The sequence below is a fragment of the Salmo salar genome, chromosome ssa20 (genome assembly GCF_905237065.1).
Source record: "Salmo salar chromosome ssa20, Ssal_v3.1, whole genome shotgun sequence".
Lineage (NCBI taxonomy): Eukaryota > Metazoa > Chordata > Actinopteri > Salmoniformes > Salmonidae > Salmo > Salmo salar.
Window position 1 is genome coordinate 62,732,938 of NC_059461.1, and position 26,762 is coordinate 62,759,699.

Below are 26,762 nucleotides of genomic sequence, written 5' to 3' on the forward strand. Positions count from 1 at the left end.
GGGCTGCACGTTTTTGTTCTTTTTAAAACAAGTTACAGTAAAACCCCATTTTAGGTCAAAGTCCCTCTGCAATGCCCGGCCAAGTGAGTTGTGTCCGTCTACCCTTTTACGGATTGAAATGCATTACTTGAAAATTGCAATTGGCAAGGCATGTCACAAAACGTCTTCCAAGACAGTAGACAAATAAAATATAATTATAAGATGGGGAAACCTATTCAGACCACATTACTTTTTCCACATTTTACTACGTACCAGCCTTATTCTAAAATGGATATAACAAAAAATCTAAACACAATACCATATTGACAAAGTGAAAAAAAACAGGCTTAGAAATTTTTGCAAATGTATTTATAATTATTATTTTTTTTTTTAATAAACGTTTTTCCATTAGTATTACTATGAGAATTGAAATTGAGCTCAGGTGCATCCTGTTTCCATTGATCATCCTTGAGATGTTTCTACAACTTGATTGGAGTCCACCTGTGGTAAATTCAATTGATTGGACATGATTTGGAAAGGCGCACACCAGGGGCGGAAATCCCGGGGGGGACGGGGGACACACGACCCCCCCATCCTGGGAAAAATATGATTTGTCCCCCCCAATATATCACTGAAACATAACTATGTAATTTAAATAATATTAATAATACGCAATGAAAGCAATTGTGCTGATTATAGACACTTAATAGCGCGTTTTTAAGTTTCAAAAGATTGCGACCCCCCCGCCCTTTGCCTCACAATGGTTTGATCCACTGCCAGTTCCTTAGCTTGCTACGTAACTGCCGTGAGGTTCATCCAGTCACACACACACACTAGCTGAATATGCAGAGCTAGCTCGCAAATATTAACTATTAAGCTAGCTAGTACCTATTCCATTTATGTGGCGTCGTCAAAGATGGAATCAGCATGCAGATGATGTAAGTTAGTGCTTCAAAGTCCCTGTGATAAGGTTAGCGATAAACTGAAGTCCAAACTGAACAGAACTACACTCATCTACCATTGTCTTAAATATATTTAATGGTCTCGTTGCAAAAGCTAAATTGTCGCAAGGGAACTTTTATTTATTTAATTTCACCTTTATTTAACCCGGGTAGCAAAGATTATAGCAAACACCACTGAATTGGTGCTCGCTAGCTTTGCAAATTCAGCTATTGTTGGAAGCCAGCCAATATGAAACAAACTATTAAAATTACAAAAGGTTGCAGCATATGTTGTGTAAATGGTGAACTCGTACAGCTGTCAACTCTTGTCATTTTAATCCGTTTCACATTTGCTAGCTACCTTTTAGATCGAAGCCCATATAGAATGATTGAAGATGATAGAAGCCCATCTCCTACTGTAAATAACCTACACACTGTGTGTGTAGCCAGCCAGGTAGAAAAATGGCAGAAAAATAAAAGACAGACAGAGTATTTTTCAATACACCAAAACGCATAGTAAGAACCCTAGTAGCCTAATATCTGAAAGACTAGTTGATAAAATGTTCATAAGAAAGAAATGAAATTCTAATGGAAATGTTTCACAATGATGTCATTAGGCAGAGCAGGCAACAGATGGCACACAGACAGCAGAGTTGGGGACAGATATGCAGGGACAGACTGGCAGAGACAGGGAGTCTCAGGTAAGTTTGTTGAGTCTTTGTTTGGCAACATTATGAAAGGTTCTCCATTTTTTGACTTGTAAAATAGGAACATAATTGGAAAATGCCATGGATACCCCCACTCTCAACTTAAACTGGTGACTGAACTAAGATTTGTTAAAGGCAATGGTATTGCTGTTGTGATTAGTTGTGTAGTTTTGGGTACCGGTAGTTAGGAATACGGCAAACACCTTATTTCTTTGGTTCCTCAATATACATTTACCATATTACAATGTAGGCTATGTGTCACAGCACTACTTTTGGTGTCCCCCTCAGGAATTGCTCTTGAGAAAATTTCATGTAATTGTCCCCTCCAAAGTGGATATCAGATTTTCGCCCCTGGCGCACACACACCTGTCTATATAAGGTTCCACAGTTGACAGTGCATGTCAGAGCAAAAACCAAGCCATGAGGTTGAACGAATTGTCTGTAGAGCTCCAAGACAGGATTGTGTTGAGGGACAGATCTGGGGAAGGGTACCAAAAAATGTCTGCAGCATTGAAGATCCCCCAAGAACAGAGTGGCCTCCATCATTCTTAAATGGAAGAAGTTTGGAACCACCAAGACTGTTCCTAGAGCTGGCCGCCCAGCCAAACTGAGCAATCAGGGGAGAAGGGCCTTGGTCAGGGAGGTGACCAAGAACCCGATGGTCAGTCTGACAGAGCTCCAGAATTCTTATGTGGAGATGGGAGAACATTCCAGAAGGACAACCATATCTGCAGCACTCCACCAATCAGGCCTTTATGGTAGAGTGGCCAGACGGAAGCCACTCCTCAGTAAAAGGCACATGACAGCCCGCTTGGAGTTTGCCAAAAGGCACCTAAAGGACTCTGACCATGAGAAACAAGATTCTCTGGTCTGATGAAACCAATATTGAATTATTTGGCCTGAATGCCAAACGTCACATATAGAGGAAACCTGGCACCATCACTACAGTGAAGCATGGTGGTGGCAGCATCATGCATTGGTGATGTTTTTCAGTGGCAGGGACTGGGAGACTAGTCAGGATTGGGGCAAAGATGAACCGAGCAAAGTACAGAAAGATCCTTGATGAAAACCTGCTCCAGAGCGCTCAGAGCGCTCAGAACCTCAGATTGGGGTGAAGACAACGTAGTAGTGGCTTCGCGACAAGTCTCAATGTCCTTGAGTGGCCCAGCCAGAGCCTGGACTTAAACCCGATCTAACATTTCTGGAGAGACCTGAAAATAACTGTGCAGCGACGCTCCCCATCCAACCTGACAGAGCTTTAGAGGATCTGCAGAGAAGAATGGGAGAAATTCCCCAAATACAGGTGTGCCAAGCTTGTACTGTCATACCCAAGAAGACTCGAGGCTGTAATCGCTGCCAACGGTGCTTCTACAAAGTACTGAGTAAACCATCTGAATACTTATAGAAATGTAATATGTTTTTTTTTTAATATTTCTTAAACCCGTTTTTGCTTTGTCATTATGGGTTATTGTGTGTAAATTGAGGGGAAAAACACAATTTAATCAATTTTAGAATAAGGCTGTATGGTAACAAAATGTGGAAAAGTAAAGGGGTCAGAATACTTTACGAATGCACTGTATGTATGTATGTATGTATGTATGTATGTATGTATGTATGTATGTATGTATGTATGTATGTATGTAGTATCAGTCAAAAGATTGGATACCCTTACTCATTCAAGGGTTTTTCTTTCAATTTGACTATTTTCTACATTGTAGAATAATAGTGAAGACATCAAAACTATGAAATAACACATATGGAATCATGTTGTAACCAAAAAAGTGTTAAACAAATCAAAATATATTTTATAGCCACCCTTTGACTTGATGACAGCTTTGCACACTCATGGCATTCTCTCAACCAGCTTCATGAGGTAGTCACCTGGAATGCATTTAAATTAACAGGTGTGCCTTGTTAATGCGTTTGAGCCAATCAGTTGTTGTGACAAGGTAGGGGTGGTATACAGAAGATAGCCCTATTTGGTAAAAGACCAAGTCCATATTATGGCAAGAACAGCTCAAATAAGCAAAGAGAAATGACAGTCCATCATTACTTTAAGACATGAAGGACAGTCAAACCGGAAAATTTCAAGAACTTTGAAAGTTTCTTCAAGTGCAGTCACAAAAACCATCAATAGCTATGAGGAAACAGGCTCTCATGAGGACCGCCATAAGTAAAGAAGACCCAGAGTTACCTCTGCCGCAGAGAATAAGTTCATTAAAGTTACCAGCCTCCGAAATTGCAGCCCAAATAAATGCTTCAGAGTTCAAGTAACAGACACATCTCAACATCAACTGTTCAGAGGAGTCAGGACTCCATGGTCGAATTGCTGCAAAGAAACCACTACTAATGGACACCAATAATAAGAAGACTTGCTTGGGCCAAGAAACATAAGAAATGGACAGTAGAACGGTGGAAATCTGTCCTTTGGTCTGATGAGCCCAAATTTGAGATTTTTGGTTCCAACCGCCGTGTCTTTGTGAGACGCAGAGTAGGTGAACGGAGGATCTCCGCATGTGTGGTTCCCACCAAGAAGCATGGAGGAGTTGTGATGGTGCTTTGCTGGTGACACTGTCTGTGATTTATTTAGAATTCAAGGCACACTTAACCAGCATGGCTACCACAGCATTCTGCAGAGATAAGCCATCCCATCTGGTTTGTGCTTAGTGGGACTATAATTTGTTTTTCAACAGGACAATGACCCAACACACCTCCAGGCTGTGTAAGGGCTATTTGACCAAGAAGGAGAGTGATGGAGTGCTGCATCAGATGACCTCCACAATCACCCGACCTCAACCCAATTGAGATGGTTTGGGATGAGTTATACTGCAGAGTGAAGGAAAAGCAGCCAACAAGTGCTCAGAAATATATAATATATATATATATATATATATATATATATATATATATATATATATATATATATATATATATATTTATTTATTTTATTTTATTTTTTTTCACCTTTATTTAACCAGGTAGGCAAGTTGAGAACAAGTTCTCATTTACAATTGCGACCTGGCCAAGATAAAGCAAAGCAGTTCAACACATACAACAGAGTTAAACATGGAGTAAAACAAACATACAGTCAATAATACAGTAGAAAAATAAGTCTATATACAATATGAGCAAATGAGGTGAGATAAGGGAGGTAAAGGCAAAAAAAGGCCATTGTGGCAAAATAAATACAATATAGCAAGTAAAACACTGGAATGGTAGATTTGTAGTGGAAGAAAGTGCAAAGTAGAAATATAAATAATGGGGTGCAAAGGAGCAAAATAAATAAATAAATAAATACAGTAGGGGAAGAGGTAGTTGTTTGGGCTAAATTATAGATGGGCTATGTACAGGTGCAGTGATCTGTGAGCTGCTCTGACAGCTGGTGCTTAAAGCTACTGAGGGAGATAAGTGTTTCCAGTTTCAGAGATTTTTGTAGTTCGTTCCAGTCATTGGCAGCAGAGAACTGGAAGGAGAGGCGGGCCGAAGGAGGAATTGGCTTTGGAGGTGACCAGAGAGATATACCTTCTGGAGCGCGTGCTACAGGTGGGTGCTGCTATGGTGACCAGTGAGCTGAGATAAGGGGGGACTTTACCTAGCAGGGTCTTGTAGATGACCTGGAGCCAGTGGGTTTGGCGACGGGTATGAAGCGAGGACCAGCCAACGAGAGCGCACAGGTCGCAGTGGTGGGTAGTATATGGGGCTTTGGTGACAAAACGGATGGCACTGTGATAGACTGCATCCAGTTTATTGAGTAGGGTATTGGAGGCTATTTTGTAAATGACGTCGCCAAAGTCGAGGATCGGTAGAATGGTCAGTTTTACGAAGTTATGTTTGGCAGCATGAGTGAAGGATGCTTTGTTGCGAAATAGGAAGCCAATTCTAGATTTAACTTTGGATTGGAGATGTTTGATGTGAGTCTGGAAGGAGAGTTTACAGTCTAACCAGACACAAAGGTATTTGTAGTTGTCCACATATTCTAAGTCAGAACCGTCCAGAGTAGTGATGCTGGACGGGTGGGCAGGTGCGGGCAGCGATCGGTTGAAGAGCATGCATTTAGTTTTACTTGGTGCAGTAGGATTCAAAATGGTCGGTAATTTGTTTGTTGACTTGACTTTCGAAGACCTTAGAACGGCATGGTAGGATAGATATAGGTCTGTAGTTTGGGTCAAGAATGTCCCCCCCTTTGAAGAGGGGGATGACCGCAGCTGCTTACCAATCTAGTAATAGGGGTTGCAACAGGCTAGTAATAGGGGTTGTAACAATTTCACCAGATAATTTTAGAAAGAAAGGGTCCAGATTGTCCAGCCTGGCTGATTTGTAGGGGTCCAGATTTTGCAGCTCTTTCAGAACATCAGTTGACTGGATTTAGGAGAAGGAGAAATGGGGAAGGCTTGGGCGAGTAGCTGTGGGGGGTGCAGTGCTGTTGACCACGGTAGGGGTAGCCAGGTGGAAAGCATGGCCAGCCGTAGAAAAATGCTTATTGAAATTCTCAATTATAGTGGATTTATCGGTGGTGACAGAGTTTCCTATCCTCAGTGCAGTGGGCAGCTGGGAGGAGATGTTCTTATTCTCCATGGACTTTACAGTGTCCCAGAACTTTTTTGAGTTTGTGTTGCAGGAAGCAAATTTCTGCTTGAAAAAACTAGCCTTGGCTTTTCTAACTGCCTGTGTATATTGGTTTCTGACGTCCCTGAAAAGTTGCATATCACGGGGGCTGTTCGATGCTAATGCAGAACGCCACAGGATGTTTTTGTGTTGGTTAAGGGCAGTCAGGTCTGGAGAGAACCAAGGGCTATATTTGTTCCTGGTTCTAAATTTCTTGAATGGGGCATGCTTATTTAAGATGGTGAGGAAGGCATTTAAAAAAAAATAACCAGGCATCCTCTACTGACGGGATGAGGTCAATATCCTTCCAGGATACCCGGGCCAGGTCGATTAGAAAGGCTTGCTCGGAGAGTTTGACAGTGATGAGTGGAGGTCGTTTGACCGCTGACCCATTACGGATGCAGGCAATGAGGCAGTGATCGCTGAGATCTTGGTTGAAAACAGCAGGCAGCAACGGTGAGAGACTTGTTTTTAGAGAGGTGGATTTTTAAAAGTAGAAGTTCAAATTGTTTGGGTACAGACCTGGATAGTAGGACAAAACTCTGCAGGCTATCTCTGCAGTAGATTGCAACATCGCCCCCTTTGGTCGTTCTATCTTGTCTGAAAATGTTGTAGTTAGGGATGAAGATTTCAGAGTTTTTGGTGGTCTTCCTAAGCCAGGATTCAGACACGGCTAGGACATCCAGGTTGGCAGAGTGTGCTAAAGCAGTGAATGAAACAAACTTAGGGAGGAGGCTTCTAATGTTAACTTGTTATGGATAGGGGGCAGTATTTTCATGGCCGGATAAAAAAACGTACCCGATTTAATCTGATTATTACTCCTGCCCAGAAACTAGAATATGCATATAATTATTAGCTTTGGATAGAAAACACTCCAAAGTTTCTAAAACTGTTTGAATGGTGTCTGTGAGTATAACAGAACTCATTTGGCAGGCCAAAACCTGAGAAGATTCCAAACAGGAAGCACCCTCTCTGACTATTTATTGGCCTTCTTGATCATCTCTATCCAAAACAGGGGATTTCTGCTGTAACGTGACATTTTCCAACGCTCCCATAGGCTCTCAGAAGGCGCCAGAACATTGAATGATGACTTTGCAGGCCATGGCTGAAAAACAGTAGCGCATTTGGATAGTGGTCGATCTGAGAACAATGAGACTGGGGGCGCGTGCACGAGACGACTCCATGTTTTTATTTTTTCGTCTTTGAACGAAAACAGAGTTTCCCGGTCGGAATATTATCGCTTTTTTACGAGAAAAATCGCATAAAAATTGATTTTAAACAGCGTTTGACATGCTTCGAAGTACGGTAATGGAATATTTTGAATTTTTTTGTCACGAAACGCGCCCTTCTTTACCCTTCGGATAGTGTCTTGAACGCACGAACAAAACGCCGCTATTTGGATATAACTATGGATTATTTGGAACCAAACCAACATTTGTTATTGAAGTAGAAGTCCTGGCAGTGCATTCTGACAAAGAACAGCAAAGGTAATCCAATTTTTCTTATAGTAAATCTGAGTTTGGTGAGGGCCAAACTTGGTGGGTGTCAAAATAGCTAGCCCGTGATGGCGAGCTATCTACTCAGAATATTGCAAAATGTGCTTTCAACGAAAAGCTATTTTTAAAAAACTGACACCGCGATTGCATAAAGGAGTTCTGTATCTATAATTCTTAAAATAATTATGTTTTTTGTGAACGTTTATCGTGAGTAATTTAGTAAATTCACCGGAAGTGTTCGGTGGGAATGCTAGTTCTGAACATCACATGCTAATGTAAAAAGCTGGTTTTTGATATAAATATGAACTTGATTGAACAAAACATGCATGTATTGTATAACATGTCCTAGGAGTGTCATCTGATGAAGATCAAAGGTTAGTGCTGCATTTAGCTGTGGTTTTGGTTTTTGTGACATTATATGCTAGCTTTAAAAATGGGTGTCTGATTATTTCTGGCTGGGTACTCTGCTGACATAATCTAATGTTTTGCTTTCGCTGTAAAGCCTTTTTGAAATTGGACAGTGTGGTTAGATAAAGGAGAGTCTTGTCTTTAAAATGGTGTAAAATAGTCATATGTTTGAAAAATGGAAGTTTTCGGATTTTCGAGGACTTTGTATTTCGCGCCACGCCCATCATTGGATATTGGAGCAGGTGTTCCGCTAGCGGAACGTCTAGATGTAAGAGGTTAACATGCATGAAACCAAGGCTATTACGGTTACAGAAGTCATCAAAAGAGAGCGCCTGGGGAATAGGAGTGGAGCTAGGCACTGCAGGGCCTCGATTCACCTCTACATCACCAGAGGAACAGAGGAGGACTAGGATAAGGGTACGGCTAAAAGCTATGAGAATTGGTCGTCTATGACGTCCGGAATAGAGAGTAAAAGGAGCAGGTTTCTGGGGGTGATAAAATAGCTTCAAGGTATAATGTACAGACAAAGGTATGGTAGGATGTGAATACAGTGGAGGTAAACCTAGGCATTGAGTGATGATGAGAGAGATATTGTCTCTAGAAACATCATTGAAACCAGGTGATGTCATAGCATGTGTGGGTGGTGGAACTGAAAGGTTGGATAAGGTATAATGAGCAGGGCTAGAGGCTCTACAGTGAAATAAGCCAATAAACACTAACCAAAACAGCAATGGACAAGGCATATTGACATTAAGGAGAGGCATGCTTAGCCGAGTGATCATAAGGGTCCAGTGAGATTCAGACAGCTAGCCGGGCCATAGATACAAGCTGGCAGAAGTTGGAGGGAGCTCTGTTTTTAGGCACCTCGTGCGTTTCAGTCTGTAGATTAGTGGGGTTCCGTGTGGTAGGGGACCAGTCCAATTGGCAAAATAATTATAGTTATAGTGGCCCAAGAAAATTGTCCGATAGACCTATTGAGATAGCAGCCAATAAGACAGCTAACGATTAGCGGGCCGCAGATGGGCGTTCAGGTTATGTCGCGACAGAGGGGCCAGTTGGATAACTCCCTCGGGCAAATAACGTCGGTAGTCCAGTCGTGAAGGCCCGGTGGGGCTCCGCATCGGCAGTAAAACGGGTCCGGATAGGTGAATGTAGCCCAGGAGTGGCTGATGGAACTCTTCAGCTGGCTAGCTCCGGAATAATTGATGTTTCCTCTGGGCCAATAGTCACTCGGATAGCAGCTAGCTAGCTGCAAGATCTAGGTGTAAATGTCCAGAGCTTGCGATAGAAATCCGGGGATATGGAGAGAAAAATACGTTCGGTATGCTCTGGTCTGCTTCGCGTTATACAAAACTGCCGATAGCTATTCAAGCTAAGGGATAGCTGATGACCGCCAACCGTGGTTAGCTGAATACTAACGCTAGCTTCTGGCTAGCTTTTTTTTTTTTAATTGGTGAGGTGAGTTGCAGGAGAGTGCTTTGAAGTTGAGTTTTTAGAAGAAAAAAAATATATAAAAAGATATGCGAAGAAAATAAGTTTTATTATATATATATATATATATATATATATATATATATATATATATATATATATATTTATATATATATACACTGCTCAAAAAAATAAAGGGAACACTTAAACAACACAATGTAACTCCAAGTCAATTACACTTCTGTGAAATCAAACTGTCCACTTAGGAAGCAACACTGATTGACAATACATTCCACATGCTGTTGTGCAAATGGAATAGAAAACAGGTGGAAATTATAGGCAATTAGCAAGACACCCCCAATAAAGGAGTGGTTCTGCAGGTGGTGACCACAGACCACTTCTCAGTTCCTATGCTTCCTGGCTGATGTTTTGGTCACTTTTGAATGCTGGCGGTGCTTTCACTCTAGTGGTAGCATGAGACGGAGTCTACAACCCACACAAGTGGCTCAGGTAGTGCAGCTCATCCAGGATGGCACATCAATTCGAGCTGTGGCAAGAAGGTTTGCTGTGTCTGTCAGCGTAGTGTCCAGAGCATGGAGGCGCTACCAGGAGACAGGCCAGTACATCAGGAGATGTGGAGGAGGCCGTAGGAGGGCAACAACCAAGCAGCAGGACCACTACCTCCGCCTTTGTGCAAGGAGGAGCAGGAGGAGCACTGCCAGAGCCCTGCAAAATGACCTCCAGCAGGCCACAAATGTGCATGTGTCTGCTCAAACGGTCAGAAACAGTCTCCATGAGGGTGGTATGAGGGCCCGACGTCCACAGGTGGGGGTTGTGCTTACAGCCCAACACCGTGCAGGACGTTTGGCATTTGCCAGAGAACACCAAGATTGGCAAATTCGCCACTGGCGCCCTGTGCTCTTCACAGATGAAAGCAGGTTCACACTGAGCACGTGACAGACGTGACAGAGTCTGGAGACGCCGTGGAGAACGTTCTGCTGCCTGCAACATTCTCCAGCATGACCGGTTTGGCAGTGGGTCAGTCATGGTGTGGGGTGGCATTTCTTTGGGGGGCCGCACAGCCCTCCATGTGCTCGCCAGAGGTAGCCTGACTGCCATTAGGTACCGAGATGAGATCCTCAGACCCCTTGTGAGACCATATGCTGGTGCGGTTGGCCCTGGGTTCCTCCTAATGCAAGACAATGCTAGACCTCATGTGGCTGGAGTGTGTCAGCAGTTCCTGCAAGAGGAAGACATTGATGCTATGGACTGGCCCGCCCGTTCCCCAGACCTGAATCCAATTGAGCACATATGGGACATCATGTCTCGCTCCATCCACCAACGCCACGTTGCACCACAGACTGTCCAGGAGTTGGCGGATGCTTTAGTCCAGGTCTGGGAGGAGATCCCTCAGGAGACCATCCGCCACCTCATCAGGAGCATGCCCAGGCGTTGTAGGGAGGTCATACAGGCACGTGGAGGCCACACACACACTACTGAGCCTCATTTTGACTTGTTTTAAGGACATTACATCAAAGTTGGATCAGCCTGTAGTGTAGTTTTCCACTTTAATTTTGAGTGTGACTCCAAATCCAGACCTCCATGGATTGATACATTGGATTTCCATTGATTATTTGTGTGATTTTGTTGTCAGCACATTCAACTATGTAAAGAAAAAAGTATTTAGTAAGATTATTTCATTCATTCAGATCTAGGATGTGTTATTTTAGTGTTCCCTTTATTTTTTTGAGCAGTGTATATATATATATATATACACACACATACACGGGACACGACAAGACGAGGACAAAAGACGTCTGACTGCTATGCCATCTTGGATATGTGGGAACTCCTTCAAGACTGTTGGAAAAGCATTCCAGGTGGAGCTGGTTGAGGGAATGCCAAGAGTGAGCAAAATTGTAATCAAGGAAAAGGGTGGCTACATTGAAGGATCTAAAATATATTTTGATTTGTTTAACACTTTATTGGTTACTACATGATTCCATGTGTTACTTCATAGTTTATATGTCTTCACTATTATTCAACAATTTAGAAAATAGTAAGAATTAAGAAAAACCCTTGAATGAGCAGGTGTGTCCAAACCTTTGACAGGTACTGTATATAGCTATTTTGTTGTAACAATGGCTGTACTGATAATATAATGGCTGGCCTTCTTGATTTCAGTGTGGATTTTGTGATGACCTACATGGAGTGCCTCTCTAGCCATGATGCTGTTAGTGAAGCCACAGTGGTCTGGGATGGCTGCGTCTCTCCAACAAGCTCTCACTGAGGAATGTCCACCGCTAGCCACTATGACTGGGCCTGGGTTCAAATGGTATTTGTTTAATTACATACCTTTAGCCACGCTTGATTGAGCTTGCTTGGTGCAGTGGTCAATGGGAGTCACAAAATTGCCAAATCCTGCCCATATGGCACTTCAGACAGGCTCAGTTTGTAAGGTTTGAAATACTATTTGAACCCAAGTCTCTGCTCATCAGTCTCGTCTGTCTCTACCACTACTGGATGTTTTCCCAGCTGGACTACAGAGAGCAGCCGCTTCCTCTACTTTAACTTCCTACTGTAAAGTAGTAGGGTTCCTTCCCATTGTTTTGGGTATCACAGGTTGAGTTGGTCTGAGATTTGTACTTGTTTAAGAAAGAGACCTTTTTTCATTTGTTAAAATCAGTTCAAATGGGTTAATTACACCGGCCTAGATTCCAATTTGAGCTACTATAAACAGGGACAGTCGACAGCTAAAAATGGTAGGAAGAAGGCGACCAAATTAAAACTTTGCTCCGTCTCAGAAAGTAATAGAATTTAGTGAGGATCATCGAGTTCACAGAAACCTACAACCTGTATTTGGAAAAGGGACAATGGACTCTAAGAAAAAGCCACTGTTTCAGTCTACTTATACCATATATAAAAGAATGCACGACCATCAGCTGACTGGTCTGGCTGCTGTAAAGTACATCCATATGAGCCTCCCTCACAAATCAACACACTGATCTGATGTCAGACTTGTGTGTGTCTCTCGCTCTCAAGGGTGGGACTCAGAGGACAGGCTGTTTTTGCTGGTGTAGATCAGGCTCTGTATATCCCCCTTTCTCTCTGTTCCCTCTTTCTTTTAAGGCAACGGTCTGGACTAACCAGATGTTTATCCGTGGTGGCATCATTGGGGCACAGAGTTAAAATGAAAATAATTCGTTTGGCACAAGTAAACACAGTCAGCTTGGAATTGTGAATGGTTCATTCACTCCATGGCTTGTGTTGTATGCAAAAGAAGAAAAAAAAAGTCAGGTCATCGTGGTCACGCCATCATCATTGGAAAAGGCCTCGTCAGAGGGCAAGCTACCTGTCACTCAGCAGTAAAAACAATGCTGATATTGATACAGAGATGATCAGTGTAGACATAGATGAGCTACTTTCCCCAGAGTCTGGCTGGAGAATAAAGCACTTTTATGCAACTGGAGGAAATATATTCTCCAAAATGTCAGTCAGTGCAATGGTCATATAGGTATGGTCAAATAGCACCATACCTATGATGGGACTGGACTGGAGGCAGGTTGTTTTGTCATTGCTATGACAGAGTTGTGATTATATAAACAGGGTTCATGTAAAGGGTAAACGGAGTCTCAGGTATATATGAGCACCAGCTAGTCCCTGTCGGCTAGCTAGTCCCTGTCGGCTGGCTAGTCCCCTAACAACATAAATACACACAACTGGAGTAAACTTTTGATCATGAGTTTTGGCTTAGCCCTATAAAATCTTTGGGTTTATCCCATGATTTGATGGATGAGGTAACCAATAATGTAATCAATATGCTGATTAGTAGACAAGCAAATGATATATCCACCACCTCTTGTGAACTGCATAGCCCATCACTTGGATGTATGGCTCTTTCACCTACTTTCCTGCCTTAAAGGGTAAAACTCAGCCCAACAGGACAGCATGGGCCAAAAGTCTGGTTTATGACCTCTGTTTAAAGTAAATATGCAACGACTCAGGGAGCAGGTTTTCGTGGGATGCCCACACACACAAAAAAGTGTAACGTTAGTTTGACATGGGCAAAAAAAAAAATCTATTGTCAAACTGACAGGACACTTAAAAAAAAGATGCGCAAAAAAAAAGATGCGCAAAAAAATGTATCTAACGTCCACAATATAGACATATCCATTTGGGCCGCACAGTGTGGCACACTGTAGCTATTTGGGTTGCTTTTCTCGTCTCCCTGAAACTCCAGCCGACACAGTTTAATCAATTGAGGACACCACTTTAACAAGCAATACTCGTGCGACCAGCAATATGTGCGCCATCCTAGATAAATACGAGCCCAAAACAAACCAATACGGGAGTGAGAGTGCACGAGATGCTGCAGGGCGCTGAACCCCCTACGATGCAAACCAACGGACCAATTTGGAATTGTTTTCCCGATGTTCTCCTTCGATCACACCTGCATAGGCTACTTATTGGCACATTCACGTTCCTAGAGAGATTGACTACTCACCGTGGTTGAACATTGTTGTCCTAAACCGGTTGTTGGAAGACGAATTTTCCATTTTGCAATTGCAGTATGAATGCAATGCCAACACTCTTCAAGCCTCCGTTTGGGGTTTACGTGGTGTATTCCGTGTGTTTATTGTGCAGGACAATGAGGATTCTGAGAGGCTTGCGACCAACCTACCCTATCTTAAATGGTACAGGAGGCAGCTCCACTTCGTCTTCCACTGCTGTTCCTTGCACCGGTGCCTATTCTAAAGTGCTAAAACACTGAATGGCAGCTTCTGTGTGAAGCGATTTTAACAGCGCACTGTTCAGTAGCAGTACTGCCCAGCCAGACTTACCGTGACGTCACGCGGCACAGCCTGCGCCACCATCGGAATGAAAACAATCGCACATGGATGCGCAGGATGGATATGGTCACGTGTGCCTGAGAAACGTACCCTTCCCTCCGCAGGGAAGATTGCATTGTCCAGTTCCCATTCATTACATAATAAGAGAGTGTACGTGTAGGTTAGGCTATATTGGGGCGGTAGGTAGCCTAGTGGTTAGAGCGTTGGGCCATTAATCGAAATATTGCTGGATCAAATCCCCGACCTGAGAATGTAAAAATCTGTCGTAACCCTAAACAAGGCAGTTAACCCACTGTAGGCCGTCATTGTAAATAAGAATGTGTTCTTAATTAACTGACTTGCCTAGTTAAATACAATAAAAACTAGCCCGACGGTTCGTTTCACAATAACTTATTCCATGCTCTGTCGTTCGCTACATACGAAACTAACGTCCGTGGGCGTGGCATATTGTTTGGCCGGAGCAAAGAGTCTGGGTAGCCAGGGTGGCACAATGAATGTGTTATTTGGATAATCTATTGACATTTTATAATGACTGCTTCTTTATAACAAAATGTTCAATAATGGATATTATATACTTAATTATCAATCACAGCTGCTCACCAGGAACATGATTACTGTAGCTGAATAAGATGTGTTAAGAGCAGGACTAGAACAAAAGCATACACACTCAGTGGCTTTCCAGGAGGCATGGCCAACTCTACTGTGTAGGAAAATATCATCTGTTGGTAGAAGAGAAACATGTCTTTTCAGCTATTCAGGTCATTTGAAATGAGTTAATTCTTGAGCGCAAAAGCAAAATGTATTAATTACATTAAGTCATACAGTAGCCTACTTAACTTCAGTGAGAAAATGTAAGTTTTGCACTGAGGAGGTGATGTCTGATCATCATCTGGTCATCTGGGGTTGATGGGATGAAAGGTGGGTCCTGTCCTCCATTGCATACACAATCTCCTCCTCCAGTAGTACTCTTTTGTATAGTAGTCATATCAAATGTAAAGGATATAAATAATTATACAATAAATCACACACTGATCAGTTTCATTAAAGGAGCAACATGTTTATTCCAGCTGTGATGAAATACAGTGGTCTCCTGTGGTTCTCAATGTTCACTTTCAGGATTAAAGTGCAGAAAAGTTCACAGCTTGTTTTTGTTTTTTAAATAAAAGGAAAATAAAATGAACCATAATCCCTAAGATATCAAAAATGGAGAAATAAGGAAAATATAAATATGATATAGAACAAGAGGAAATCTCATAAAACAAAATATCAGCAAGGATGTTAAATCCATTCATTATCATCAGGCTTGAATTTTAAAAATCCGTTCAAACAAACACGAGTCGAGTCGTTGGCAAGGCTAGCTTTAAAACAAAGGTTTAAAACAAAGGCACAGCATATTGTTCAGCGGTAAGGATCCTTTGCAAAGAAGTGCTGCTGACACATTCTCATCCATACATCCATACACATGCTTGACAATGTGGCTTTGACATACATGGTGATACATATTTACAAACATGGCAAAGTCCCATACATACTTCAATTGAATTCCCATACATGCCCATTGATAAACACATTAGCAGAAGATGTGCATAAGAGAGAGATATTTTCTGTACTGATTTATACATTGACAGGTAGGTAGAGGACTGCATGCTCATTGGAGGCTTATTGTACTACTGTGATTTTGGTGATTGAATAGGCCAGTAAGTATACCCTTTTCACACAACTGAGCCGATTCCATGACAAGCCAAACAGATGTGTACTACACTGGCCTTGTTTCACATCCACCCTAGTTTCTGGAATCGTTTTGGAAAGGAAGATATCTAGCCAGCTCAATACTGTTCGGGTCGGCACAATAATGTGAAAAAGGCACCGTACAAGTGCTCTCTTTTGATGACAGACTAACAGTGGTTTAACCCTCTCTGGACATCACAGTAAGGTGAAACAGTCAAGAAGACACAACTTAATTCACAAAGGATCAGTCTATAGGCAGCAGACAGACCATGGTTATCTCATCCTTTCTGTAGCCAACTAGAAGAATTTAAAATAACAAGTCTGAATAGTTTGGACAATTAGAAGGTAGGCCTGTGAGGCATCTCTTTTGAACCCCTCAATGTTGCATGTTCCATGTTTTTAAAGTTGAGGATATGTCTGAAATGAGAACCAAGTTAGACACAGACATGCTATGACATTAGAGTTATCTAATAATCAATACCTGCAGGCATCAGAATGGCCACCTAACTGGTTTGCTACATAGAAGGAAGAATTTCCCAGGACACGTTTACAATTTAATTGAAAGGCTCCATCAGTGACTTGCATTCATATTATCAACCATCATTTTAGTTCTTTATCTCAAGTAACCCAAAATTTAAAGTGCAAATCAAAGTACTCAAATCTATACAAAAAAATTTCTGTCATTATATATAAAAAGAGATGCTGTGTTTTTTTTAAATTTCTTTCGTCTTTTTTCCTGTCTCTGTTTGTACACTCTTTCCTGACTCTTTCTTTCTTTCCTCTTTTCCTTTCAATCACAATTTTAGCTTTAAAATGAAAAGAATAACTTGGTTTTACAGCAGAAGTGATCGCAATAGCAAGTACACCATGCAGCTCATCTTCAAGTGGAAAAGAGGGAATAGAGAAAATGTTTGATGGAAAAAGAACACGCGTGAGAGAATGAGAGTGACAATGTGTTCAAGAGAAAGATTCACATACAGTGAAAGAGATTATTTTCAAGAGAGTGTAGTATGAGATGCATAATGACAGACATACAATATAGATATTATTTACAGCCAGCAGTTTGTATGTAAACAAAGGGCCTCCCATAGGGAGTTTCCATGTAGAGGAGACTTGTGTTGTGACTAAGTTTGTCTCCATGTACTGTAGGACAGAGAGGCTTGTGGTCAGACAGACACTATGATGTGACTGTCTGGCTGTCTCCAACTTCCACAACACATCCACCCTGCTATGGATGACTAAAGAGCTCTATAGTAACAACTAACAAATTTTCCTCAATTTCTTTTGAGAGGAATAAACGGTAAATGTGGCTTGGCTTATAATGCCAAACTACATAACCTTAATTTTGTGACTGTGTTGATTCTGTTGTTATGATTGCAGTTAATTGAGGTGATACCCACGAAGTAGTTATATCCAAGGTCATAGTCAGGGCACTCTCTGGAGTCTAGACCAGATCAAAGGCTGCTGTAAACAAAATAAGTTGATATGCACAGAGGAGACGACAGGAGTAAATGGGACACATCTTGTGAGAGTGCTTACACTTTCAGTGATGGTCAGTAGGAGTGAGCTAGGACCCTAAGATGCTCTCTTACGTCACATGAACTTCCTAAAAGGCCCCTACCACTGTCTGTCACCATGGCAACCCGAGAGAGGAAGTCATCATCCCTGTCAAAAGTTATCTGCTCCATATCAGCTACCACTGCCTAACTTTTCTTATTCTCCTTCATTTCAACAGGTAGCCAATAAAAATATGGCAATGTAGCATACATTATAAGTATACAAAATATGTCTGTACATTTAGAATATTTAAAACATTTACAATATGATATTATCACCGGCTATATACATTGGGTGGGTTGAGTTTGAATACATAAGATTTCACCTCGACGTGAATGAGAAGGAAAAAGAGAGTAATAAACTCATATGAAATGGAAAAATGTACCAAAGGTATGAAAGAAGTTTACCTCAAAGTCAAGTCAGTGCTGCACAGTGAGAGAAGGAACAGTCATTCATGGACCATATGTTCTACACTACCAGGGGCATCACATTAAGAATGCATCCCACATGCACCCTATAGTGCACTACTTTGGTAATACACTTTAGGAACTGGTCTTAAGCAGTGCACTATAAAGGGAACAGGATGCCATTTGGGACACAACTGTCACCAGTAGAGGGGAGAGGAGGAGACAACAGACAAGGCTATTTACAGTCATGCAGTGTTTAAAAAGCTTTTCGTTTATGCTCAAAAGCCTTTACTCGATTATATTGTACATCTGGATTGTGTGTGTGTGCGTCTCAACTTATGTGTTTCGTATTATCCACATAAAAGGCCCCTTCCTTTAGCATTTCAAAAAGTGGTTTTGATATCATCAAATTAAATCAAAGTCACACAGAGGAATACTTTTCAAACACATGATATTGTACAAATACTCTGGAGGAGGGACCCCTACCAATGAGGCTGAAGCATCTTTTTTTTTTAAGAGACATCTGAATATGCTTGAACACCATCTCAATAAGATAAAGATGACATGAGTGTTAAGATGGATGATTTCACAGCTGGGATTGACTGATACTGCTAGCTAGCAGTTACCAGCCTGACATTCAGCTAAGGTACAGCAATCATGAGACTGAAGCTATGGTAGTGGTAATGGAAGTCTGAGTGAGTCTCTCTTGGTTGGAGTTGAATGAGTGAGTGCCTTTAGGCAAGGCTGGCTTTTCCCTTCCTCGGTTCCCACTGAGTCTATACAGCCCATCGGCAGCCCACTAGCCTATATGACCACTGTGACTGCTGTGGCATGAGGAGGTACGAACAGAGCTCCTGCCTCACCCCTCCCTGGACAATGCAATGCAACTACTCCACTGCCAGAGGCTCTACTACCCTCCTCAATGACCACCATAACCCCCTCTCTCTGCCCACTGTCATGGGCTGAGACCAGCAGCATTCCACTCTGTTACAGATCCCATCTACTCCGGAGTCTCGGGGTGTGGGGGCAGGCCGTTCTCGGACCGCATGGCGGTGCAAGCCATGGTGGGGGCGGTGTGGTTTCCCCAGAATGCTTTGTGTAGCGTGTCGAGCTCGGACACCACCGGCAGGCGGATCTCCAGGTGCATCTTCAGGTTCTCCAGCCACTCCTCCAGCTTGGTGAAGGCAGGGCTACAGACAGAAGAGCCAATCAGTCAAAGGCTAGTGATCTCAACCTAGATCACATAAGTCAGTTACCGTGGCAGCAATGGGACAGGAGACTTATAATAAACCAACACTCAACATGTATAGTGTTATTAAACAATCAAAGTTAGAATACAGTTTACACTCATAAGTAACTTTATAGACAAATACCTGGAAAAGTGTTTCTTGTAATCCGTGTACGGAAAGTAAACTTTAGCAACCTACACCCCAAAAAATCTCACACAGCATGGTGATACATGACTCAGGTCAGTGTTAGACTACACACTCACCGTTTCTCAGCATCCAGGTCACAGCAGAGGGCAGCCATAGGGAAGAAGGCAGGGGGGCAGTCTGGAGGACAGAAGTGCTCTAAGAAGCCTGTCACATTCAGCCCAAAGTCATGGGCCCTGGGCAAGTAGTCTGGGTCTGCATTCACCCTACCGATGATCTGGAGGGGGAGGTAGAGGTAGAGAGCGAGAGAGAGAAAGAAAAAGAGAGAGAGATAGAGAGCGAGGGAGAGGTACACAGTAAGGAAAGGGCAAAAGGCACTGTTGTATATGCTAGGGCAACAACCTCAGACGAGTTATAACACCAGTTATGAAGCTGGATCATTAATCATAAACTAATATCAGACATCACGACTGCTCGCCAGATTCTCATTTTATTATAATAATTTTTTAATTTAACTAGGCAAGTCAGTTAAGAACAAATTCTTATTTACAATGACAACCTAACCCGGCCAAACCCTAACGACGCTGGGCCAATTGTGCACCGCCCTATGGGACTCCCAATCACGGCCAGTTGTGATACAGCCCGGAATCGAACCAGGGTCTGTAGTGACACCTCTAGCAATGAGACACAGTGCCTTAGACCACTGCGCCACTCAGGAGGGCTCACAGATATAAGATTTTAATTTGATCACTCTTTTGTTGCTGAGATTTTTCATGCACCGTAGGAAATGCAATAGAACTTTGTGATTTACATAAATTCATTGAAAACCCACACTAACAGATGGCTATATTAACAGTATTTCACCTTCCATGTAATCAAGCAACATTATGGACTAACCGTTCAAATCCTGTTGCTGCAAGATTATTTTGCTGTGACAATATAGGTGAAATTAAGATCCTACATGTACATCTGACTTATTGTTGTGAGACTCCAGGCCCAGGGGAAAGGGAGTCCCCAATAACAGAGTATACCAATCATAGAGGGACTGAGAGTATGCCCAATGGGACCCAAGGGACCACCAAACGGCGTCAGATCAGCTAGCTAGACCACAGCTAGCCCCAGTCCCTATCAGTCACCCACCACATAAAGAGAATTTCCCCTCTGTAATCCTGCCTCTGTGGAGTCCCTGCCTAATGACATCCATGTGGAGATAAACTCACTGCATCTCTCACAATAAAGTAGTTCAACCCAGTGCTGCTAGGACCAACCCTAATGGTTACCATGCTGCCTGGTCTCTCTATTTTAACATAACTCAAAAGGATTTAATGAGGAATATGAATACTTTAGACTATTTTACTTTCTCAGCAGCAGGGATTATTTCCATATTCTGCTGTCACGGGCACTCACCTCACAAAGCATGATCCCGAAGGAAAAGATGTCCACCTTTTCATCATAGCTTTTCCCTGTGAGAAAAGACACTCATGAGGCTACTGGTTTCAGAGTACTGACATAATGTATTACAGTATGTGGAGCTGAAACAACTGAAGAATTCACATTTTTCTGTTTAAAAGCCATATGGTTGTCATTCGATTTAAGTGCAATTCAAGCAATGGTTAAAATAGGTCAACCCTGAACCAGTGGTGTAATGTACTTGAGTAAAAATACTTTAAAGTAGTACCTAAGTAGGTTTTGTGGTTATGTGTACTTTACTATTTATATTTTTGACAACTTTTCCTTCACTACATTCCTAAAGAAAATAATGTACTTTTTACTCCATACATTTTCCCTGACACCCAAAAGTACTCATTACATTTGGAATGCTTAGCAGTACAGGAAAATGGTCCAATTCACACACTTATAAAGAGAACATCCCTGGTCATCCCTACTGCCTCTGATCTGGAGGACTCACTAAACAGAGAACATCCCTGGTCATCCCTACTGCCTCTGATCTGGAGGACTCACTAAACACACATGCTTCATTTGTAAATAATGTCTGAGTGTTGGAGTGTGCCTTTGGCTATGTGTAAATACATTTAAAAAAACAAGAAAATGGTGCCATCTGGTTTGCTTAATAAAAATTATTTGAAATGATTTATACTTTTACTTTTGATACTTAAGTATATTTAAAACCAAATACTTTTACTCAAGTAGTATTTACTGGGTGCCTTTCACTTTTACTTGAGTAGATTTCTATTAAGGTATCTTTACTTTTACTCAGGTATGACAATTGGGTACTTTTCCCACAACTGCCCTGAATACACACACGCACACACCCACGCCTACACACACACGCCTACACATCCACGCCTACACACACACACGCCTACACACACACGCCTACACATCCACGCCTACACACACACACGCCTACACACACACGCCTACACACGCCTACACACACACACCTACACACCCACATACCGTGGATCATCTCCGGGGCCATCCAGTAGGGGTTGCCCACTACAGTGTATCTCTTCCTGCGGTCAGGTTTCTTCTGCAGGAGACTCTTGTCCTGGATCTTGTCTTCCACCATCAGCCGAGCCAGCCCAAAGTCTGCCACCACCACACTGTTATTCTACAGGGAGACAGAGAGGGGACAAACAGAGCAGACAGAGTTACATCTAGTACAACACAATACTAACAACACCGGCCCAAAGTCTGCCACCACCATACTGGTATTCTACAGGGAGACAGAGGACACAAAGAGTCACATCTACTGCATGACAATACTAGAATACCAAACACACTGCAAACCTACCTACAAGACTATACATCTTACCACAGACATAAAGACAAATGCCAGTTAGAGAGAGAGAGAAAGATAGAGAGGGCACACTCAACAACATAGAGGAATAAAGAGAGTGAATACTATGACTGTTGACTTTGAGAGGTAAAAACACAGACAGACAGGAAGACAGTGTGTCAGTGAGATAACAACACCTGTCAATACAGAATACACCAGAGACCCCAGACTGCTTATTCAGGTTCAATATAAACCCTATCAGATCTCTGGGTTAGTGTTTTATCAAATACTATACAGGACACAGGAATCCTCATCCTGGTCTGTTTATCTAATACTTTAGGACACAATATCTTTATCCAGTGTTTTCTTCAAAAATGGATGTTCATAGAAATTGATATATTTTCTACCCTCTATTTGAACAGGTCTAGGTGAAGAAGTGTACAGTACAAAGGCCTCTGATTTAAGAAGGGCGGCTCTACTGTCCAGTACTTTACCCTAACAAAGGTTTCTCTGTTTTCTAATGTCAAGGAATCTCCATTGTCACATCTCTCTCAACGAGAGACAAACCTGTATGTGATCTAGACATACAGGTGCAAAGTCTTAATCCTCAAAGAAAACACACACCCTTTAGAGAGAACACACCTAACATCTCTTTACTCACCTCTCTGACAAGACAGTTGAATGAGTTCAGGTCGCGGTGGATTATGTTCATGGAATGCAGATATGACTGGAAGACGGAGAGAAGAGAGAGGGATGGAAAGAGAGAGAGAGAAAGAAAACAAGCGTTAGGTATTAAGCCTAAACCTCAAACCAGTGCCTTGTGGAACAAATGTGCATTGCTGTTGCTCCTTCTCTCAAACCCTTGGCAGAGTATAGCCTTCGTAAATGTACTAATCTACAGTTATGCGCTATATTCATCACTGTAAACCCAAATCAAAGGCAACACACTATGACTACCCATGATGCCCTAATCCAGAAGGAATTCAAGATGTAATTTTCATATAGGGAAATTCTTCTACACGTGATCAACACTGCTGTTACACTTCCTCTAGATCTCCACTAGAGGGCAGTGTGAGCATGGTTAGTTTGACTGCACTGTCTCTGTTATTCTATTCACCACCACTGCACTGCAGTTTCTCTGACTGCAGCAGTGAGCCCATGGTGCCCTGGTCCTGAAAAGACCCATTCTAGAGGCATTCTATACATTCTATTAGGCATGGATCATTCACTCACCATCCCTGCAGCGATGTCTTTAGCAAAGCTCACTCTCTGGTTCCACGGGTAGTTGGTGTCCTGTTAGTAAGACAAAACAAGGATAGAATCAGACTCTGGATGTTTCACAGAACATAAACACCAGTGATTAAAACTAAAGAGAGGCTCTCTAATCCTAATCCTGAATCCTCTGATGAATCTGAGACACAATGTACAACACGCAACTATGCACTCATGGGGACACACAGCCACCCAACCGCGCACACACACAAGCTGGTGCAGTGGCTCACCAATACAGAAGTGCATGCAACAAAGTACTACAATCCTACAACACACACACACACACACACACACACACACACACACACACACACACACACACACACACACACACACACACACACACACACACACACACAGTTACCATTTTCTTGATGATCTCCCTCAGGGTTCCTCCTTTGATGTACTCTGCGATGAAGTTGAGTCTCTTGTCTTTGTAGAGGACACCGATGAACTTCAGCACGTTGGGGTGCTCCAGACAACGCATCACCTTCACCTGGAGAGGGAGGAGGGTACACCTTTTAAGTCTTGGAAGTTATTTTTGGTTTAAATGTTAGTTATTGTCCTAGCCCTGACTCCTCATAAAGACCAATCATCTAGGAGCTGGGGGGGAGTGGTTGTGTTGTGTGGGTTTAGTAAAGGCAGTATTTAGTTAAATGAACTGGGTGGGTAGCTAGATAATTAGTGAAAGACCTAGACCTCCTTGTCTCCCGCCCTGAGGGTCTCTGTGAGATAGAACTTCCTCCTTCCAGACCTTGATTTTAGTCTATAACCATTTCTTCCTGTCATTAACTTGACATAATTGTAACAAGAAAGAGGAGTAATACGTGATTATTACAGCCTCCCTGAGAGAGATGAACTGATTAGCTCCTAAAGCAGGTACACATTACATAAGCTACTATGAAGTCAAGGAAAGGAGAAAACTCTTTAAAGGCTTTGATTTAAAATGGCCGCCAAGGCCAAAAAGGCCAACGGTTTTAAAAAGGACTACTATGTCTCTACCATAAGGGCCAGACTCCAATCCATCAAAGTTAAAAACATCTTGAACTTAGAAACTCAGGAAACCATTCTCAAGGCAGTGTTTGTGTTTTGTGTGATTAGATTGCGAGAGAGCTGAGCCCTTCCTTTGTAATTGGAGTGTTATGCAGGCTAGGCACTAATAAAAAGAGTTAGAAAACAAACCTCAGTCTCCATTCCTCTAGCTGTTTGTTTGTTGGTGGGCGGTCATGGCCTAGTGTTTTTACTGCTTACAGAGCTATTAAAAGGGACTACGGGTGTTAACCTGCACACCTCAGTGCTCACATTGTTTCCTGAAGAGGAGAGTAGAATGCAGGGTAGAATAGTGTGTGTGTGTGTGTGTGTGTGTGTGTGTGTGTGTGTGTGTGTGTGTGTGTGTGTGTGCGCGTGCATGCATGTGATTGTCGATGTAAGTGTCTGTGTATCTGGGAGGGATGCGGCCAAGGGTGTATACCTGTGTATACCTCTAATGACTGTCTGTCCACCCCTCACAGCCTAATTTGGGTGGGGTACTTTTTACGAGCTGTAGGGTTGTGTATGACGATCATCTAAACATGACATTCAGAGTTTGACAAACTACATTCTGTGGTAAACCTAGCCCAGGAGGGTTAACAATAGTGGCCAGGGTTGGAATGATAGGTGATCTCTGTCAGTAAACTAAGCCAAAGCATTGTTCTTGATGATACATGTGCTGTAGACACATAGCACAGAATTGTATTGTTCTTATAAGAAGTGGGAGCTCTTTGGGACAAGCACAGAGTTTGTCATTGACTGTGGTGGTTCAAATCATTGGAGTAAGGGAAAGAAATGGATGGTGTGCCTTCATAAACCGTTAATATATAAGACCAATTTAAAATCTTCTGAAATCATTCTTAAGCAAATTGAATTTAGAATATGAATGTATCTCCTGAATTGATCCCGTTGAACCCTGATGGTGACACATCAACAAAGGCAAAAGAAGTCAAGGGTCAAATAGAGTGATGTCACCCACCTCTTTTAGGAATGTCCTCTGTGTCTCGTCATCAAAACGAATCAGCTCCTTCATCACCATCACCTCCCCTGTCTCTCTGTGGGTCACCTGCAGAAACACACACACCGTGATGTCATCAGCCTGCGCCACAGGGCATGGGGACACTTTCCGTTCAAAGCTAATTTCACCCCAACAGGTAACGTCTGGGAATTTGTTAAGAACTGTTAAGGTATAAAAACTCTGGATATATGTTGTCCCCCTCTCAAAGCTGATATTTGCTCCCTGCTTGAGTGCATCTTCCAAGCAGCAGATGCAGACATACAGGCTACTGTACATTCTGGTTACATGAGGCCATTCTGTAAAACATCTCAATGCTGCCATCTTCTGGAACTTTTGAATACAGAATATATTGCTCCTACGCAGTACCGTTTGACACACATTTAGTAGTGTGAAGTGGGATTTTTAAGGTGTTGGAACTGTCCCCCAAAATGAGTTGCTTTTCCATGGTCATCTTTAACAGAGAGGACAAGTTGAACAGACAATGGCCACGTCATACCTAAGTCATCAGTCAACAAATCAAAACCAGAGTGTGTGGAGGTTGGTGTGTTTACCTTGATGGCCTGTCCAAAGCAGCCTTTTCCGAGCACCTCTCCATGGATGAGGTCTGAGGGCCGGAAGATCCGGTGCATTCGACTGTTGGAGACGACCCGCAGTGACTCGGAGCGGTTAAAGTCCTTCCTCTGAGAAAGAGGGGACGCTGCGTTACTGGAGCACGGAGACTTATCAATACTGTAGCTCCGCCTGGAGAGAGAGGGCCGAGAGGAAGATAGAGAGAGAAACAGAGAAAGAGAGAGGGAGAAAGAGATAAAATAAGAGAGAGGGAGTGAGAGGCAGAGAGAAGGAAAAAGAGAGAAAGATGGAACAGGTGGAGACAAAGCAATCATCCGTCAGTCTCACAGTATAACTGATGCACATCCATACCGTGTTTCGCAGTGTTAAATGATACTGCCAACCCTGTCATAAGGCACGAATCTAGCAGCAATTATCGTTATAGACTAATTAGGAAATGGGAGCGACAGCGTGACTGCAGTTACATAGGTAATTGCTCATCCATTTCACCGAAGAACAGAAGTTCCTTGAAATTTTCCAGATTGACTGACCTTCATTAACGTAATGATGTACCGTCGTTTCTCTTTGCTTATTTGAGCTGTTCTTACCATAATATGGACTTGGTATTTTACCAAATAGGGCTATCTTCTGTATATAACCCCTACCTTG

The 26,762-nt window shown here is 42.5% G+C and overlaps 2 protein-coding genes across 5 annotated transcripts in view; both read right to left on the reverse strand.

The window, feature by feature from the left end:
- The window catches only part of LOC106581048 (septin-4), a 70,662-nt gene extending 56,269 nt beyond the window's left edge, over nucleotides 1-14,393 (reverse strand). The window contains exon 1 of one of the 2 annotated variants that reach the window (XM_014162739.2): nucleotides 14,072-14,393. Coding sequence is in view for 1 of the 2 variants with exons in the window: in XM_014162737.2 (XP_014018212.1) it covers nucleotides 14,072-14,123 (52 nt within the window). In the remaining variant the exon portion in view is untranslated. The remainder of the gene's footprint in view (nucleotides 1-14,071) is intronic. The other variant, XM_014162737.2, reaches the window with a different exon arrangement.
- A 1,056-nt stretch (nucleotides 14,394-15,449) lies between these two features.
- LOC106581050 (LIM domain kinase 1) overlaps nucleotides 15,450-26,762 on the reverse strand; it is a 109,429-nt gene continuing 98,116 nt past the window's right edge. For all 3 annotated transcript variants that reach the window (XM_014162741.2, XM_014162742.2, XM_014162746.2), the window contains 9 exons: nucleotides 26,096-26,285; nucleotides 25,506-25,592; nucleotides 23,862-23,993; nucleotides 23,459-23,518; nucleotides 22,887-22,952; nucleotides 21,904-22,057; nucleotides 20,890-20,945; nucleotides 19,602-19,759; nucleotides 15,450-19,299 (listed from right to left, as the gene is read on the reverse strand). In XM_014162741.2, coding sequence (XP_014018216.2) covers nucleotides 19,110-19,299; nucleotides 19,602-19,759; nucleotides 20,890-20,945; nucleotides 21,904-22,057; nucleotides 22,887-22,952; nucleotides 23,459-23,518; nucleotides 23,862-23,993; nucleotides 25,506-25,592; nucleotides 26,096-26,285 — 1,093 coding nt within the window. In that variant the 3' untranslated portion in view covers nucleotides 15,450-19,109. The remainder of the gene's footprint in view (nucleotides 19,300-19,601; nucleotides 19,760-20,889; nucleotides 20,946-21,903; nucleotides 22,058-22,886; nucleotides 22,953-23,458; nucleotides 23,519-23,861; nucleotides 23,994-25,505; nucleotides 25,593-26,095; nucleotides 26,286-26,762) is intronic.